General features: G+C 47.7%; 1 protein-coding gene and 2 long non-coding RNA genes across 3 annotated transcripts; all 3 read right to left on the bottom strand.

Moving 5' to 3' along the window:
* Window positions 1–3,104: 3,104 nt before the first annotated feature.
* LOC121064875 lies at window positions 3,105–6,811 on the bottom strand. Its single transcript, XR_005816746.1, has 3 exons — window positions 6,389–6,811; window positions 4,918–5,226; window positions 3,105–4,793 (listed from the first exon to the last, which is right to left on the bottom strand). It is a non-coding gene; the product is annotated as an uncharacterized LOC121064875 (long non-coding RNA).
* Window positions 6,812–10,306: 3,495 nt separating this feature from the next.
* On the bottom strand, window positions 10,307–11,851 carry LOC121066303. Its single transcript, XR_005817655.1, has 2 exons — window positions 11,713–11,851; window positions 10,307–10,930 (listed from the first exon to the last, which is right to left on the bottom strand). It is a non-coding gene; the product is annotated as an uncharacterized LOC121066303 (long non-coding RNA).
* Window positions 11,852–11,967: 116 nt separating this feature from the next.
* Window positions 11,968–18,069, bottom strand: KLHL38 (kelch like family member 38). The gene is made up of 3 exons (XM_040547054.1): window positions 16,234–18,069; window positions 14,691–14,796; window positions 11,968–12,999 (listed from the first exon to the last, which is right to left on the bottom strand). The coding sequence occupies exons 1-3, from the start codon at window positions 17,581–17,583 to the stop codon at window positions 12,713–12,715; spliced, it is 1,743 nt and encodes a 580-aa protein (XP_040402988.1). The 5' UTR covers window positions 17,584–18,069; the 3' UTR covers window positions 11,968–12,712.
* Window positions 18,070–18,387: the final 318 nt, after the last annotated feature.

Raw genomic sequence — 18,387 nt, forward strand, 5'->3', positions numbered from 1 at the left:
TGACGCAAGGGAACAACAAGAACCAAAGCTATAACCTAATCTAGGGTGAGAACAATGTCCATTTTTGCATATTTAGCAAGGATAGGCTCGGGCCATGCACTGAGAATTTAGCTTTGCCCTAAAATCTTCGCATATTTGCAATCAGTTGTTTGGGTCAATCTATTGTAAAGGCTGGGGAATGTCTGCAAAATATGTGGTGGATGCACTTTGACCTGGTTGCACCTTGATAGACACCCGTGCCTAGGTACATATTCCACCTGTATTAAATATTCCACCTCCTCGTCAAAAAGATATGAAGACTCGTGGAAACACATGCAGTAGCTAGGTGTTATTTCAAACAAAGTGTAAAAGAACAGGTAGAAGTCTACGGACTGATGACTTCTTTTTATGACAGTGTTTTGCTAGGCCAGATTTACCTGTGCGCCTCAGGGCTAAGTGCTCCTTGGGTCTTGCTTTTCCAGCACAGATAGCACTTTTGAACTGGCAAAGGGTGGGTGATTGACATCAGACAGAAGGCCTGATTTCATCAAGGCTTTGGTATGCCACTTGCTGGAAAATCTATTCTGATAAGTGCCATCCAGTGTTATTAAACATGGCACTGAAAGATAAACTAAGTCCCTGCCAAGGAACTGCCGTTGTGGACTTGTTTGCTCTCTGCTCGTACAGACAGGCCTGATGTTAGTCATTGATGGGAAAAGGTCAGTGGGACTAGGAAGGGCCTGGCTGCATCTGGCCTTAGCTGCTGAAAGCCCCAGCTGCATAGCAGCAGTGTAACTAAGTAAGCCTGGTATGTAAAAATCCCTCTCTTCCTTCTCTTGGACAGACTCAAGAGCACAAACTGGAAGTAAAATATGACCCAGAGCTGTGTGGTATTTCATGTGCACTTGATGTCTCAGTGCCCGTGTGAGGGGCGGGATGGTGCAGAATCAAGTTGGTGTCCACAAGATGCCTCGGAGCTCCTGACACCCCTTTCCTTTACCTAAAGCTGTCTGAAATGTCTATGGAAAACCTCTCCTAGCATTCCTAGGGACTGTGTTTCAGACCTTGTGCTATTTGTTTTCTTCTTCACCTGCTAGGAGTTCACTCCCATAGCTGCCTAGTGCTTGATAATCTCCTCTGGACTGCAGTGCTCTGCTTGGGTTTCTGTCACTGCCTCTGCGTGACTTGTCCTCTGCTGGCCAGGAGCTTGCAGGGTCATGTGGGACACCCACGCTGGGATGGAAACACAGGGATGGGTCATTTCTTCTGAGTCGAGCAGGCTCACAGCTGCACCACCCAAAAATAAGGGCATCATTTCAAACAGCATTGGCACTCCCGAATGTGTTTGTCTTCTCCAATGTGCGAGGTAGGGAAGAGATATTTTCCCCCCGGCATGGAAAGGAAACAGGAGAACTGAGACACCAACGCCCACATCTACAAAGGTATTTAAGCACTCGCTGGGATCTGGGCACCATGGCCAAATGGTTTGTTGATAGTCACACAGTCTGGGACAGCAGGTGCCTAAACCCATGTTTCCAAAGTCCTAAGCTCCAGCCCTTATCGCAGGATTGGGTTTCTCCAAAACTCCTTGCAGGACCAATCCTAGGAAAGGGCTGATGTTGCTGGTGCCAGTTCCTCTGGTTACTTTTCCTGGTGCCCCATGTCCCCAGGCACTGACCCACCTCGTGCCGCGCGGGCTCCTTGGAAGGGGAGCGCTGAGTGCCCCGCGGCGCCCCGCTTCGCTTGTCCCTTGTGGGTGCCGTGGGGAACCACCTGTTGCTGTAAATCTGGTGGCGTTTCCTCATCTCCTCCGCATCCCCTTTCAACTGCTGTAACTACATCTGCGTGACCCGTTCTCTCCTGCTATGCAGAAACTTGGGCAGTCACACAGGGACATGTGGGGTCGCTTGTACTCTCCTGACCTCGTAAATATAGCACAGTTTATTCCCAGAAAGTATGGTTTACATACGGTTTTCCTTTCGTTATTTTGGATGTAGCAACCCGTCAGCTAGAAGGGCTCCGCTTGCTCCCTTAAGCAACAGCAAGTCAGTACCTGACCTGTTTAGAAAAACATAAAGGAAACAACAGGGATCTGGAGAAATCTTCTGATGCAAGATGCTCGCTGAACTGCATGTGACCCTGTGAAGAGACACATTAGCTTAAAATATTACTACATGTTATTTAGTGAAGATAAAAGAATATTAGAGAAAATATACAAGGCTTGAGGTCAAAGATCCCGGGGTAGTCCATTTCCCATTGAAATCGAATGGCCAAAATGAAGAGGTCAGCAAAAGTTTGCTTGAATTTGGACTGAGAGAAAACAAGGGAAGCTCTTTGCTCACTCCAGGGAGTGCTGTTATCAAGAAGATCTCAGCATAACAGACCGAGGCCAGGATTTTCATACGGAGTTAATTGGTTTGCTTGCCTCTCTTGAAACACGCTGAGCAGAGCTGCTTTTGGGAAGGTGTGAGAAGCCACGGAGCACCCCGGAGATCCACGCTGCTCCTGGAAATCTTAACCAGCACCCTGAGTCTGATTTGCTGCATTTCACCCATCTGCTGTCACATCAAACTCCAGGAGATAAATGATGAATTTTTGACGTGGGCAAACGTGGACGAAGTGAATGCTGTTGAACCTTTTCAGTGCCCTCTGGGGCATCCCCACTCAGTGTCCCTTTTTGCGCCAAGACAGGCACGTAGAGCCCAAAGTATGGAGATGCCTCATGCTGGTTTTAAGATTTCAGGATGCGCTGAGCTTACCAAGGCAGGTGGTGAGACCTTGGGAGCGGTGCTTGGAAGACAAGGTTGAAGGACTCCTGCAGTTCACAAATGCTACTTTGGAACTGGAGAGTCAAGTACTGCCAGTTCCTAGAATCAGCTTAAAGTTAATAGAGCGATGGCAGGTGCCCAAACATCCTCGCAATCCACCATTTGCAGGCAGATTTCATCACAGAACAGACAAAATAAAATGGTTTTTAAAAACAACACATCCTGCAGGTCTCTGTCCTTGCCACTGATGATATGAAATGAAAACTACCAAAAAAGAAAGGGGGGAGAGATGAATTCTTATAAATAATGTAATTGGATAACCTTGAAAGTGTCAAGAATGTGTGAGACTTTGATGCATTTTTATCCTTTTAAAATAAAACAGATGCTGAGGGGAGGTTATAGGAAGGCGTCTCAGGAAGGCTGGTGCAAAACATTGAAAGAACTGATTTTTTTTTTTTTTTTCAAGAAAAAAGCAAAGATCTGGTCCTGTGTACGTGGATGTAGTAGTGTATGCTATGGAAATATGGTGTTTTGGCATGACCTGCAATTGCAGACTTGGAAATGAAACAGGTTTATGGAGTGCTCCATACAAGTTACTCTGTATTTTTAAAAAAGGTTTCAGATGACCTCAAAGGGAAGGTTTTCATATCCAGGTACCTGGTGGGAGACTTTTGGTTTCCTTGAGAGACTGCCTCCAGGCAGGAGAGCCCCTGCTTAAGTAACACTGTTCCTACTGCCGAGGCATGGTCCCCCTGCAGATGCTGCACGTGTTCGTGTCCTTTCCATACAGCCCGTTCTTCTCCTGGAGGGTCTGTAACTCCATGCTCAATCCATTCCTGATTTCTGTGAAAAGCACTGTACTAAAATGCATTGTAATGAAAGGAGGTGGGGTCTAACTTCAGCTCTGCTATTTAGAAAAGCTTTTTTTTTAACATTGGTGGTCGTTAAAGGAGCATTAAATGTTTTATTTATTTTTTTATTTTTGACAGTCTCACTCAAAATCAGACCTCTATTCATTTTATGACTCTTTGCCTTTATCCAGCAGATTATCAGTTCGTTTTAGTTCATCATTATGCTCGTGTAAGAGCACAGCACTCTTTCTGTAGGTGTGATTACTTCCTAAACAGCAAATAGCTGCAGTGGGACTGTACAGCAGATGCCTTTGGCAGTTTACAAGAGATGGCATTTTTCAGGCTCTATGGATTCCTTCGCAATGCCTCTGTGGGGTTGGTAGCATCCTTATTTTAATCTCATGGCAACAGAGACACGAAAGAAGTAACGTATTTTGTCCATGATCACTCAGCAAGTCCCATTCCTTCTCACTTGACTGATGATGCCACCTAACTCTGCTGCTGTACACTGACAAATTAAATCTCACATCCACTAGTAGTGATAATAGGAGTAAAATATAAAATAGATTAAGAAATGGATGTCAGGGGAGTCCCACTGGTGTACCAGACACTGGGATTAATGTTTGGCTCCAAAGGGATGCTTTGTACTGTCCTGAAAGCATAATCTAATCCCGTGGGTGGATAAAAAGCAAGAAAGTGAGAATAATGCTCTCGAGTTTCTGGTTCCTTTGTCTCCATCCCTGTCTTGGGCAAACCTCCTCCGCTCTGTGAGCAGTTAACTAGTACAGATCTCAGTATTCTCCTCCCTATGGTTAATTATGAATTTATTAAGAAGAAAAATCCAATCCCTTCAGCGATGAAAATTACCCTCATTTGCCTATAAATAGGCTTAACCTCTTAAACTGTTTCAGATGCTGCTGATTCACCAATCTGATCTAGATCTTCAGATGTTCTCTGCTCCTACGGCTCCAGGGCAAGTGACTCACGCTGTCTGCAAGTGCATATCCCGCTGAGCCTGGCAGCGTGATTCTGCTGGCCGTGTCTGCAGATTTCTGCTGAAACCTGGGCGAGGGATTTTCTCCTGATCGAGGTGAGCTCGCCAACATCCTGCAGCCCCAAGTGCTCTGTTGTATTTACATGAAAATGCACGTATTCGCAGTAGTCCAGCCACAGAGCAGCAGAGGAAAAACGTGTCCTAGAACCGAGGAAATATGATAAAGGCAAAACCCTATGGATTCGTGTAATCACTTCCCCAGCTGCGTTTCCCTTCCCTGCCTGACAAGCCTAGGAACATCTATCTGCACTACCTGTCACCTTACCTTTGAATTTGCCTTGGAAATATGAAAGGGAAATGTCAAAGTTATTTCCGGACAACCTAAATGGCTTTTATAGTTTGTTCCTGGAAATCAGAGAGCCCTGGGCTGGCTGAGCGTTCCTCACTCACTGTAAGACGTGTTTTTAAAAGCAGAAAAGATTTACATTCCCATTTTTTTTTCCCAGTTCCAGGAATTGTCCCAACCCTTTCTTGGGGAGGGGGAAAATCTGGATGTCGAAAAGCAGCAAAAAATCTCTTATCCTAGGTGTGTTTTAGGGTAGCCGTGTCCTTCCTTAGGGTAGCTGTGGGTCACCTGGGGAGAGAGGAGGTTGGTGTTAGACAGCTGATGTCTGGCTGCCCCACATGCTGTGCTTCCCTGCGCTCCTGGCTCTTGTCTGATCCCGTTTTTGTGCTCATCTGTGGGAAGAGCTCTAGCTCAGGGAGCCACTGGGAAGAGCTGAGTTTTGGCTTCAGTGTACTTTGGTTACCCAGGTTAAGGTGTAAGGTGTTGCTCTTGCCTAATGCATGAGCTGGAAGCTCTCAAACTCCAGCTGATGATGCTCTGAGGATCAACTGTGTCCTCTGCTCTGAGTCTATTGCAAGATCTTTGGGGTAAGAACCAGTGTATTTTACGTTGCCATCACAAAAAAAAATGGACTCTCAGCTTGAATTAACTGTGATTAACTGTACACGTCATGTTTCCTGCCTTTAAAAACATAAGATCAAGCTTGGAAGGGCGAACACGCTTTTGGCTTCTCTGTCAGTTGCATTTCACTCTGCAAGCACCCCTTCTTTCACTGGGCGTTTTTCTCCTGAGAAAACTTCCAGAGCCCTGTATGACTGGAGAAGCAACAGACAACAGACTCCTTTTACTGGCATTTGTTTGAAGTTACAATGAGCAAAAAGACAACTCTTGTAGGCCCTAAACAGGGTATCTCAGCTAGAAGCCTTCAGCTAGCACCTCTCAAGCCCAAGGATTGCTATATTACAAAAAGGACGATTGCTCCATTAAAAAAAATAGTGTCTTGAAGAACATTTGTACGGCCTCTCTGTTTTCGTAGAATCGTTTAGGTTGGACAAGACCTTCAAGATCATCAAGTCCAACCATCCACCTGACCTACCGAGCCCCAGCACTAAACCATGTGCTGGTTCAAGGCTTGACCTGGTGCCCAGTTAAGCTGCTGGGATTCTTCTCCTTAGGATGCCCTGCCCACGTGTGTACTCCTTGCACGAGCATGTGTTTGTTCATGCTGTGGGTGGGGAAATGTGGGATCCCATTAATGGTTAATCCAGCTGCAAGATCCTCTGAAGGGATGACCCAAGGTCTGAAGCGTGGCCTGAAGCCCACAGCTGGAGGCCCCATAGGCACAGCCTGGGTGACAAAGAGACCTTCCAGCCTTTTGCCCAGGATGAACCCCGGGAAAACACCTGGCAATGGCAGCAGCAGGAGTTGTCCTCTGCCATCGGCATCCTACCTGTGAACCTGAGCGCGCAGCAGCGGCGTCTCCTCCAGCGGCTCAGCGCTTTGCGTGTCTCTGGCAGGTGGCAGTGGGCAATGGCCACTCATGCCCTGACCCCCTGGGCTGGCTTCCCGTGTCACAATTGCTAATGCTCCTCGTGCCAAAGGCAGAATTTTCCTGACAGGGCCACGCTCTGCAGTGTTGAGGCTGTCTCTAAGAGTAAGAGCCCTACCCGGGGAACAGATAAACAGAACAATGTTTGAGCCTCTGGTACTCTTTAATGTCATTTGGGGGGAAATATATGTGTCATAACAACATAAAGCAGGCGTATTTCCTTTGCTTTCGATCCGCCTAGTGCCAGGGTCCACGTCATTTCGGCATCAAAACAGATCCAGCAAGTGCATGGTGACTTTGACTCACCCCGGAGCTGCCCGTTTTGCCCCCTTGGTACATATTTGCCTCTTGCCTTCCAGCCGCTTTCCTCACCCCTGTCAGCTGATGTCACATCTGCTGTGGTTAACATCTTCATTTTCATTGGAAACCCCTGGGAACCGGGCCCTTATTTCCACATACCATGCACATCAAAACGGTTTAATCGACCCTATTAATTCCAGAGCTGGCTGTTAAGCTGGATAAAACTGCGCGCTTTCCCAGCACCGAGGGTTCATGGCCAAGCTGCACATTGCAGAAGCCTCCACACAGTTTGCTCGCCGCTCCTCTGAACTGGACATGTTCCCCTGCTGTCCCCCTGCTCCTGCAGAAAGGTATCAGGACTCAGCACGAAGGCTCAGGTTGGTTTCAGCTGTTTTTCCGGACCAGGAGCATCCCATCAGCTTGAAAACACCTTTAAAAGGAGTCGAGTCCTCGGTGTTGTTCCCTGCTGTCCTGGGCAGTCGTTGCCACCTCAGGGCACCTGCAGAGCACATCTGCTATGAATTTTGGCCTAAGAAGGTGCCCAAGAGCAGGGAGAAACCTCAGCAAGGAGCCAAGACCTGGACAAAACTGGTCCTTAAGGCTGTGGTTGAGCTGAGGAAAGCAACGTGCCTCTGCTTTGACCCAGTGTGTCTGCTTTAGGGAGGTGTGGTGGAACATGGCTTATTCATCAGGTCCGAGAAATAAGCTGAAGAAGACTAGATATGGGAAGATGGGATATAAGAGGATGGGTTACAGATATCTTCCTGAACAGGTGAAGAAGTGGAGCAGATTCTGCCCCCTTTCCCCACCTCCAGCAGTACTTTACCCCATCGCTTGCCCCCGGCAGCTGTGGGGATGCCTTGCATTGGCAAGCACCACGAGGTATGCACCTCGAGGCCCAGGACCGCTCGAGATGTGCTGCTCCTTGCTTTTCTTGGAAACGGGTCTTGCAACACGAAAGCAGTGCAGGCAAACAAAGAGGCACCCAGCAAAGTGACAAGCGGCAGCTGGAGCACGTGGGTGCCTCGCGGAGTGACAGGGCAGTCGGGCTCCTCGCCGCTCTGCTGCTGTTTTGGAAATCTCAACAAACAGATGAGGCCGGATCAATCTCAGTGCCCTGGCACCAGCCCTGAGCAGTCCTGCTGACTTCGGTGGCAACCTGAGATACCTGTTCCCCCCAATGCACCATGCTTCGTTTGCACCCTGGGCAAGCTAGCCCGAGATAGCTGCTGAAAACATCATTAGTTGCCCGCTAATTAGCGGGCCTCAGCTCCTTTGCTGGTGCAAGCTTGCACCTAGGAATTTGTGCTCATTTGTGCCATGGAGAATAAAGCTGTTTAATTTCTGTGGGGAGCTTTCAAGCAGCTGGAAAAAAAAAAAAAAAAGTATGGATGTTTATATTTTGAAACAGGGATTGTTTTTGCCGCTGTCAATTATTAATGGCTCTCAGGTCAGGCTAAGGAACAATGCCAGGGATAAGTTACCCTGTAGGCTGCTCAGATATGCTCTACCCAATTGTTTCCTTCTCGGCTACAGGACTCACCTCGCAGTGAACTCCTCGACGGTTGGAAAAAAGGACTGGCGAGGGGCTGAACTCGGTGTGCCCGTTTATTTATGCAGCAACAGCTTTCCTACTTTGTCAGGTGTGTTTAATCAAAAAGAAGCAGGAAATGCATTATAATTATAAACATTTATTAGTGCGCAAGAAAAAGGCTGCCCTTGGAAAGGATCGTGTTGTTTGAGAAATGGTTACAGTGAGAAAACACAGGCTTAACCTACGAGGCTCTTGGCTAAGATCAAAGCAAAGCTGCCTACCGCCGCAAGCTGTCTGTGCGGCGGGGTTCAGCGTTGAGAGCGCAGCAAGGGAAGTGGAAGAAAGCTAAAAAGTAAATGCTATCATCTCCTTTCTTCCTTTATTTTTTTTTTCCTGAAACTTTTCCCCTAGTCTAAAAAATGACTCAAAGGCTAAATATTTGCTATAAAAATTAATAGAATTAGCGAAGAATCCAGCTGAGAACACAATAATTAGGGCCTGGTCCAAAGCCTGTGGAGAAATTCATTGTTTTCAGCAGGATCTGGCCCGGGGCCCCAGTGAGCCAAAGCAGAGATGAAGTTAAGGCACAGTGCTGGGAGAGCCTGCATCTCCCGCAGTCTTTCCATGCGACCTTGCCCAAACTTGCGCACGTTGCTCAGTCCTGAGGCCGGAGAACGACTGAACCCAAGCTTGCAATCCGGCAAAAAGCAAATATCCTGCTGGGCTGCGAGGCCGGGCGGGCGGTAGGTAAGATGCAGGAGGGCTTCACTGTTCTGCTCAGCACCGCCAGGCTGAGCCAGGGCGCTGCGCTTAAATTAAAAGAAGCAAAACAAAACAAAACAAAAAGACAAGCTGGAAATTGTCCAGGGGAGAGCAACAGAAATGATCAGAGGTCTACAAAGATGACTTACGAGGAAAGATTGAAAGGGCTGGGTTTGTTTAGTCTACAGAACTTGAAACGCTAATAAACTTTAAAGATGTAAAAAAGTATATGATACTACAAAGGGTAATCAATTGACCACCATCTGGGTGAGGATAGCTGAATGTACAGCAAAGAAGATTCAGGATAGCTGCTATTAAAAGCTAAGAGGTTAATAAAACTCTCCAATATGTTAGGGAGGGAGCAGAGACTCTGTCATGGGAGATTTTCAATGCGTTAGATATGTACCTGCCACGAGGGACTGGGAACTCGCTGTCCCAGAGAGCAGCCTGCTTTCAACCTCTTCACCCTACAGTTTCCATGATCTGGAGACTGTCTTGGGACACCCGGGCATGAGACCTTAGAGGTGCTGAGCCTTCACAGCCCTGCCTGATTTGGAAAAAGGCAACAGCTGTTCAGCCCTTCCGAAAGCTGACCCCCAAATCAAGGATCCTTTCTGAAAACCTTTTTTATTTTATCAAATAGCTGCTTCCACATGGGGACGTGGTCATATTTATGAAGCACCTTGCTTGTCTCCCGTGGCGGTTTCCCATCTAAGTGAGCACTCAAATGTTGAAATGTTAGGACAATGAGACATCTGGAAAAGCATGTGGTGGCTCAGAGTGTGTTCAGGGTACTGGTGGCCCTGCAGACCCTGTTCAGGGAAGTCCCCTTCTGACTTCTGAAGGAGCCCTTCTGAAGGAAGGGTTGCCTTGGCTGACCTGTTAGAAGAGCTTTCACCCATTGCACCACTGGGCACAGCAACTGCAAGGGTACGAGGTATCGCTCTAGGTGGACCAGGAGGTGGCCAGAACCTGACCAGAGAGGTTCACCCTTCCCTTCTCCCCATGGTGCTGGCCCCGAGGCAGGATGGCCCTGACCTGCAGCTGCTAGTGCTGCTGCCCCTCTGGCTCCAGGGGGCTGAGACCCAGCGAGCCAGCGGCTGCCTGCCCTCGCCTAGATGCCTGCCTCCGTAATGCTCAGCGTGGTGCTCTCCTTTCAACCCTTCCCACAAAGGCCTCGGTCAGAGTTTGCACCAAAGCCAATCAAGCACAGGACAGAAGGCTATCAGAAACCATGCTTTTTATTTACTGCCCAGGGAACACAAATTCATTGAGTTATGGATGTGAGGAGAGGAGCCTGTGAAGGGAAGGAGCAGGGTTTACAGCTGGAGCAGAGCTGGCCGCAGCCCTTCGCAGCACAGGGGACGTGGGGGTGACGGGAGGCTCCCCGAGGGCTGGGGGAACGACGCTGTGCTCAACGCTGCTGCGACTGCGCCTCCTCATTGCACTCCTATTTCCTGCCCAGCTTCAGCTGTGCAAGGCACTGTTTGGCCCCTGCATGTACACCGAGAAAATTGGTGGTTATATGATACGGGAATTAAACAAAAATGGCCTGCTTCCAAGCGAAAGCCAACGGCTGTGGCAATGGTTTGCAAACATGGGGTTATGACCCCAAGTCGGCTTTTTTTTCTTGGTTCTGGGTACAGTCACGAGCCTGGCAGGAATCCGTGTCAGCTAAAATGTGTGGCAGCGACTGGCGTCTCCCGGAGTCTTGGAGCTGAGTGGGGTCACAACAGGAAGGGCTTTGGGAAGGCGGTACTGAGGGGTTAGGAATAAACATCTCCCCTGGGCAGGCTTTCCATAATTGGCCATGACAAGGCTTCTTTCTCCAGGGAGCTGGAGCTGGCCTGTGAGGAAGCAGAATGAATCATTGCTCTGGTCCAATTTGGCAAGTGCTGTGATTTAGCCCTGCTTTGCACGGGAGGAGATGATGATATAGACTGAAAGGCAGGAGAACCCTAGCCAAAGACTTCCGAGCTGGGGGATGAGTTTGGGTTCCCACTCATTTTTTGCAGGTTTACTCAGATCCTTAGAAGGAAACCCTGGCAAAAACTGCTGGTACAAAAACAATTCCCTCTATCAACAATGTAGAGGGAACAATGGGGACTCCTCAATGCAAAGCTCGTACAAACAATTATAACCATTTTATTTTGCATTGTTAAAACAGCAGTGGATATCCAAGTCCTCCTTCCAGCCCCCTGCTTTGTTAACTATTTCTGTTAACCTCCTGCTCCTGGATACAGATTTACAGGAGGCGATCACAGTGGCTGGAGTTGGTGTCCTGCAACATGGTGATGACCACATGGTTGTGCAGCCTCCTGCGAAGAGGAGGGTAGAGTGTGGTTTCCTCAAGCCACTTTATGCCCTCGAAAAAGTCCTGCTTTCTTCCAAGTACAAGGAAAACAGGGTGCAGTTTATTCCATTCCTTTTCTAGATGTTGGTCACCAACGCAACCTTAAAAGCTCCTTGCTATTTCAACAGTCTTACCAAGCCTGCTAACCTGATGGTAGTTCACAGCCTGTTCAGTATCTGATGATTAATCCCCTCCCATTAAAAATATGCAGTTAGTGGCAGAACCCCACAAAAATACTGGCGGAGCCAGAGTTGATTTGCCAAGTGGCGGACTTACATTTGCTCTTCTTGGAAAGCTGGTTTCCTGTCACTGGCGTTTTCTCATCACTGCCTTCCAGTGGTTTGGAGAGAGGAGAAAGGGAAAAAAAAGAGCTCCTCCCAAATACCGCTGCTCTTTTACATCCCCTCCCTCCATGTGCTCCCTCTGTTATTCCAGATTTCAGGAATGACATCACCTGAAGAGCTTCCCAACCAACCCCACTGCTATCCCCAGTGCAAAGGGAGAAGCAAGCTTCCAGAAAAACAAGAGTCCTCCAAAAAGAAAACACAGACAATCTTTATTTCCATTATCCCTTCTCCTGCTCCTTTGGAGAGCAGGCAATGAAACATAAATCTTCACTGCACCATGAAACAGAGGTAGCTCGAGAAAACAGAATATGCATCTTGCAATATGAGCATTCAGATCAAAGCATCAGCCTTTTTCTAATTTCTAATTTGATGTCATTAAAATTCTATGTCTTACGAGATGATTACTGTAGCTAATGCAGATAGATGCTGCTGGGCTGGCTACACAACCAGGGCTTGGGGCTTCCTTTTCCAAACGCTCCTGCCACTGGACGTGGAAAGCTTGGCCAGCACTGAGCAGCAAAGGGCCATGCCATGCAGCAGAGTATGCTAACATAAATGCAGGTTACCCAGATCTCACTTTCTCTGTAGGTATCGGCACTCCTATTCACCTTTCATTTCAAAGTCTTCACAAGACCAAATCCTGCTCTGGGCTCTTACCCAGTATTTTTTGGTTTTCTGCTGAGCTGCTGGGTAAGGTCTCGGGGCTGGACTTCAGCAGCACCACATGCAATGCTGGTCAGATGACTATGGTATAAGCATGAAGCTTGTGACCTTTGTGGCAGAGCATTTGGGGAACGACCAGCCCCACTGGTACCTTCAAGAACAGGAGTTTGTGAGACTCCATGAGGATTCCCCACGTGCTCTGTGCAGAGCAGGGTGGGTCCTTTCAGGAAAACACCAGGAACGTCCTGGGATGTACCAAAAGTCATTTAGAGAAGGTTAGAACAGGGGACACACTGGAGTGTAAGGCACCCATGGTCAAAGAGTTTGTGTGGCAGTTTTCCCTTCGTTGTCCATGTGTCCGTCTCTGGGTCATAGCAGTCCAAGGAATCCGAGTCTTCGATGATGTTGTCCACAGTGAGACACCGTCCTCCTGTGACATACAGCTTGTTCTTGATGACAGTGGCCCCGTGATGCATTCGCCTGTCCTTCATGTCTGCACATTTAACAAACTTGTTGCCTTTTGTATCATAAGCAATTATTCTCCGGGTGTACCCTAAATGCAAAACCAGAGGTGGAAGAGACAGATGGGAATTAGGGTTTATGTCTCAGTTTATACTGGTACATAATTTGGCAGAATTAAGATATCTAAGCCGGGAAGTGATGATGTGTCACAAGACTGCCTGTCTATCTTCCCTTCTTGTTTGTCCTCACCCTGTCTCCTATCACCTTGGCAGCTAAGGCTTGATGAGCACAACAAAACCTTTCAGATCAGGCCTCTCAAATACAGCTGGAGCTTGCAGTTTTCCGCGTGCACCTTCAGAAGTCACAAAGTAATTCTTGTTACCCAAAAGGCTCCTAGAGCCTCACTCGGAAATACAGAAACCAATGATGTGGGAAGCCAGAAAGGACAGAGAGAGTGACAATGCCTGGTTGGGTTGGAGTTAGCTCTGTGTATAACGGAACTAGGTACTTGACAGTGCAGTCCCACCACTGCTCGCTCCACACCCTTGCCCTCTGTGCCATTTCTGTGCTGGCCACTATGCCAGCAGCCCAATGGATGGGGTGGTTTAACCTCACATCGCTGAGAGGTAAAGACTGGTGCAGGGTCCACTGTTACCCAGCAGCAGCTTGTAGTTTGTCTATGTATCCCTGTAGATAATCAGGACTGCTCATGGCAAGCAATCTGCTTTGGGCCATGCTGCGCAGGCCTTGAAGCCACTTTCCCTAACCTGAAACCATCACTTGGTCGGTATAGGCCCTTCAGATAAAAGTATTTGAAGATAAAAGAGTTGAAAATACTGTATTTTGGGCACTTTGGTCTGAGTTCAGGCTAATTTGCCACACAGGATCTTGATAGTCTGGGACCTTTTGGCCCATCTCTCCCCTACTCTCATTGCATAGGGTAGCAGCGGCCTTGTGCAGGGGAAACATACTGCATTCAGGCCCTGTGTGATTTGGGTTCACTCCTCTGCTCTGCTAAAGCTTCCCTATATGTCATTCTCCCTTAAATAATCTAAGACATGCTTCCTCTTGCCAACCTGTGGTCAGGGAAGCTGCATGAAGGACTATGAAGTGCCAAAGTACCAAGATCCGGTCTGTCCAAGTGCCATGGGCAGAGGCTGGTCTCTGAGTTGAATAAGACACTGAGAAGTTTCTCCTTTCCAGGTGTTTCATGCCCATCTCGGGGCATTGCACCATTACCCTCAGGAGGAGCCCTGTAGCCTCCCCACTCCAACAGGCCATCCTTGGCCTTGTGGTAACTGTGCTCTCCGCCCTTCCAAGAAGAGCTGCCATGGAGGGCCAGGCTGTGAGTCAGCAGGGGAGGAGCAGGGCCCCATGGCTTTTTGTTTCTTCCTTTCTCTGTAGAGAAGTAACTTGCATTGGCTGTCCCCCAGTTTTCCCCACTAAGATTTTGCTACCCAGAGTGAGAAGGTGTCCTCTGGAGAGCTTGTCCCCACTGCCACAGCCTTGAGACCCCATGAGAGGCGCGTATGGATCGTGGGCATATTCCTCCTCTCCCTCCCAAGCTCCACAAGCTGTTATGGGGAGCACAGCCCACACAGGGTGTTCACCCCCGCAACGTGATATCCATGCTTGGCATCAACACTTCTCACTGCCAGCATGGCTGGCTGCAGCTCTGACCATCCCTGGCCGGAGCAGGGGGCATCCTGAGCAGGAAAGGTGAGAAATCTTGCAGGATCTGGGCATGGGCTGGCAGCAGGGAGGGTGAAACAGAGCCCTTACCTCCTACGATGATAATCTGGTCTCCAATCACAGCAGCTGGTGCACAGACGTTCTTCACCACTCTGGTCTCCATCCGAAACCATGTATTCCTGGAGACGTGGTAAACCTGACAAATAAATAAAGATACACACAGCTGTTTATGTTGTTTTTTGACCGGCAATTGTAATTACAGATGAACTTATGGTTTTTATTTTGTCTTAATGAATACAATCCACTGGCTCAAACTGCTGGAAATTTGAGAATTTACCCATTCTTTTTTTTCTAGTACATCCCCTTGGAAAGCATTCTAGTTCTCCAGGCTTGTCCGCTCAGGAGATGCTAGCACACACACTAAGGCAGAGTTTCTGTCATAAGCAAGCTTCTCCAGTGTAAGTCTTCTTCTGGCCATCAAATTGCTGTAACTCCTGGCTAATACTCTCCCGAAATGCAGGTTGCTTCCTTTCATTATCTAATTATTCTGTGTAGTCCTGCCTTAGCTTTCCCCACTTCCTGGGCAAACCAACCACAACTTCACCTAGCTCTGCTGGCGGCCCCCCGTGTTTGCCCTGCAGCTGTGTTTGTGTTGGTGGCTGGTATGTGATCAGATTAGCAAAGAGACTTGCTGATAGGACTTAGAATGATATCTAAGTCATCAGTTTATGTGAGAAAAAGAGCTGCTGCCAGATGATGATCACTCAGTCATCTGTACATGGGTGACACCAACTTCTATGTCATGCCATATAGCGATGAATATAGCAAATATTTCCAGGACATCTCCCCACATTGAAAAACATATTTCCTTTCCCCTGATAATTAAGTAGAGTTATCATCGTAAATAAGTATTGCTCGTGTGCTGGTTGCCATCTTGGCTGCTAATGATGCTTCTTAGTTAAATTACCTAAACCACTGAAAAACACTCAAGGAGAAAGTAACATTGCGTCGCTAAAGCTTCAGATCAGATAAGGAAGGATTTCATGTGTTTTTTCCTCCTAATATACTTTAACCACTGAAAGCAGGCAGAGATCCAGCAACATGTGGCAGGACCCACACTTTTAACACAACTGTTTATGTGAAATAACTGTCAGTTTAAGCTCTGGCCTTTTGATGAGTGAGAGTCTAATTGCTCTAATGATCTCAAACTGGCATCTTTGCTGTCATTGCGGGGGAGCAGGTGTGCAGCTGAGACCCCGGCTCAGCTGCACGCCAGCCAAACAGCAAGCACTGATTTTGGTGAGATGGAGATAGGCATGGAGGTCGGTTGTAGCCTGCTGTAGCGTTACCCACGGGAACTTCCAGGACCTCTGTGGGAAGCAACTCGCCTGCACAGAGCTGGCACCTGAGGAAGGGTCTCAGGGCTTGTGCCTGAAAAACATTCAAGGGGGAGAATGAAAGAATTGCAACTCTTCTCACAAACAAGACTTCCCTGAAGCAGTGTGTCAACTCATCTTGCCTGTTGCTGCAACTCACAATAAAGTTTTTTTGAGGGTTTGATTCCCTCATCAAGGTGATGAACCACTGAATACTTTAGATGAAACTGCCTCTGACAAGCAAGACTGACTGTTACCTGGATAAGCCGAACGGGGTTTTGCATAATGTCTTCTCCCCCAAAGAGGTAAACCCTCTGGTCTTTAGCAGCAACAGCAGGGTGAAGGACAGCAACAGGCATGTTTGCCATGCTCTCGCAGATGTTGTAGATGCTGTCATATCTTTCCACGGAATTCAGGATTTCTTGGTTTTCACCAATTCCGCCAAATGATAAAATATAATTTTTATATGCCAAGCTTCTGTGGGAGTAACGTGGAACTAACATGGGCTCAACCAACCTCCACTGATTGAGTTTGAGGGAGTAAATGTAAATATTATCACTGACTGGGCTTTTCTTATTGCTAACAGGCATCCCTCCAAGCACATAAATATTGCTGTGTAAGCTCACTGCAGAGGGTTTGTAGAGGCGCACGGGAAGTTTGGCCAGGCTTAGCCATTGGTTGGTCTTGTCATCGTAGAGCAGGACATCCCTTGTGGTCTGCTTGTTGTCCTTCCTGCCACCAACGATGATGAGGAACTCTTGGTTGGAGTACCTGCGAGGAACATGCACCATGGGCTTGATGTAGGGTGCATTGGTGCTGTACAAGGAAAACATCTGTCTCCAGGCCGATTCAAGAATGCTCCTGCAAGTGGGTGAAGACTGAACAAGGGAGTCATTGGCGATGAAATGGAAAAGGAAAGTTGGGTGGACGTACTGAAGCCGGACCTTCTTGAACAAGTCTTGGATGTAGCCTTGTCTTGCCTGGAGGTCATGCCGGATCCAGACCATCAGTGTCTCAAAGACCTGCTCCTCCTCCCCGCAGAGGTCATCGTCCCCAAGGTAATCAAGGAGCTCCAAAGGACAGAGGTCCTTCAGGTCCTCAGAAGAGGCCACCTCAGGAAAGCATTTCAAAGCCATAGCCTTGGCTTTCTTATTCAGGCTTTGGCAGTTCAAGATTTTTGACAGTCTGATCATGCTCAGACAGTTGTCAGGAGTCAGCTTGTCTTGGAGGTAGGCAGAGCAGGCCTCAAACAGCTTAGCATACTGCAGCATGGACGCCGTCTCCAAGAGGCACAAGACATTCTCGGCAGATATGAGAATCTCCCCTGTGTAAACGTAAAGGATAATCTGGTCCAAAATCTCAGCATCAATGCCCTTCAGGATGACTTTAGCCTGGTGACTCTCTTTGAAGTTGTTACAGAACATTGCCTTGAAGTACGGGCTGCTGGAAGCCAGCACATTTCGGTGGCAGGGGACTTCAAAGCCTCCAGAGCAGAGAGTAACATCAGTCAGCATCCCGCTCTGCCGCAGAGCATTCAGCTGCCTCAGCAGTTCGGAGGAGAAGTCCTGGTCTTTGAAGAGGAACTCCTCAGCAGATCCCTCCTCCATAGCAAAGTAAGAGAGATGAATTCTGGACTTGGCAGAAAAAACAAACTCTTAGCAGCTTTTATTGAAATATCCAGCTTCGAGGGAACAAATCAGGACTTTGATGTTGCTCTAAATATTCGTTTGCTGTTATGCATAAAAATGGAACATGGGTTAGGCACAGTGGGAAAATAATAAAGAGGCTAAAAGGTCACTAAGACCCTTTAAAATTTTTATAAATTTGTCAGATAGGTTGCAACTCTGGGGTCAGCATCGCCTGCGTCCCTGGCAAGAAGCAAAAGCACTGAAGTTATCTTGCTGATTTGGGATGAAAGCTGAACTGCTGAAGCAACTGGGTTGTTCATTTTAATCACATTGAATAAATGTGCTTAGACATTTATTCACTGTTTTAAAGTATTAGCAGTTTAGTAACTTGCGCCTCTTTCGCCTAGAGTTAGTCATTCCCAAAGAATGTAAATCTGGCAGAGCTGAACTCTGCAGCAGGGCAAACTAAACCCTACAGACTGGGAATCTGCATTAAAACAGTTATTTGTTAACTCTGCTTAGCTGTGTTTTTTTTTTTCATGTTAATCAGACACACAATGACTAAATTAACTGCCAGGCAGAACAATTTGATGAGTATTTCATGACTAACTGCTCAATCTGCAGTGAAATCATACGGTAGAAACATTTACCTTCTGTTGTCCTTCCCTGCATGCACTTACTCTCTGTCGCTTATTCTCTGCTGAGATTTTCCATAGCTAGAGCCTGGATAAAAACTATAAACCCACAGGACGTTTCTTTCAGTAGGTAAGTGATTCATAGAGG

This window comes from Cygnus olor, chromosome 2 (assembly GCF_009769625.2).
Source record: "Cygnus olor isolate bCygOlo1 chromosome 2, bCygOlo1.pri.v2, whole genome shotgun sequence".
NCBI classification, from domain to species: Eukaryota; Metazoa; Chordata; class Aves; order Anseriformes; family Anatidae; genus Cygnus; species Cygnus olor.

Coding starts and splice junctions, on each gene's coding strand:
- KLHL38 (XM_040547054.1), bottom strand. CDS start 17,583: ATGGAGGAGGGATCTGCTGAGGAGTTCCTCTTCAAAGACCAGGACTTC. Junction 14,797..16,233: donor ACCCCGTTCGGCTTATCCAG/GTAACAGTCAGT, acceptor TTTATTTGTCAG/GTTTACCACGTCTCCAGGAA. Junction 13,000..14,690: donor CCAGATTATCATCGTAGGAG/GTAAGGGCTCTG, acceptor TTTTGCATTTAG/GGTACACCCGGAGAATAATT.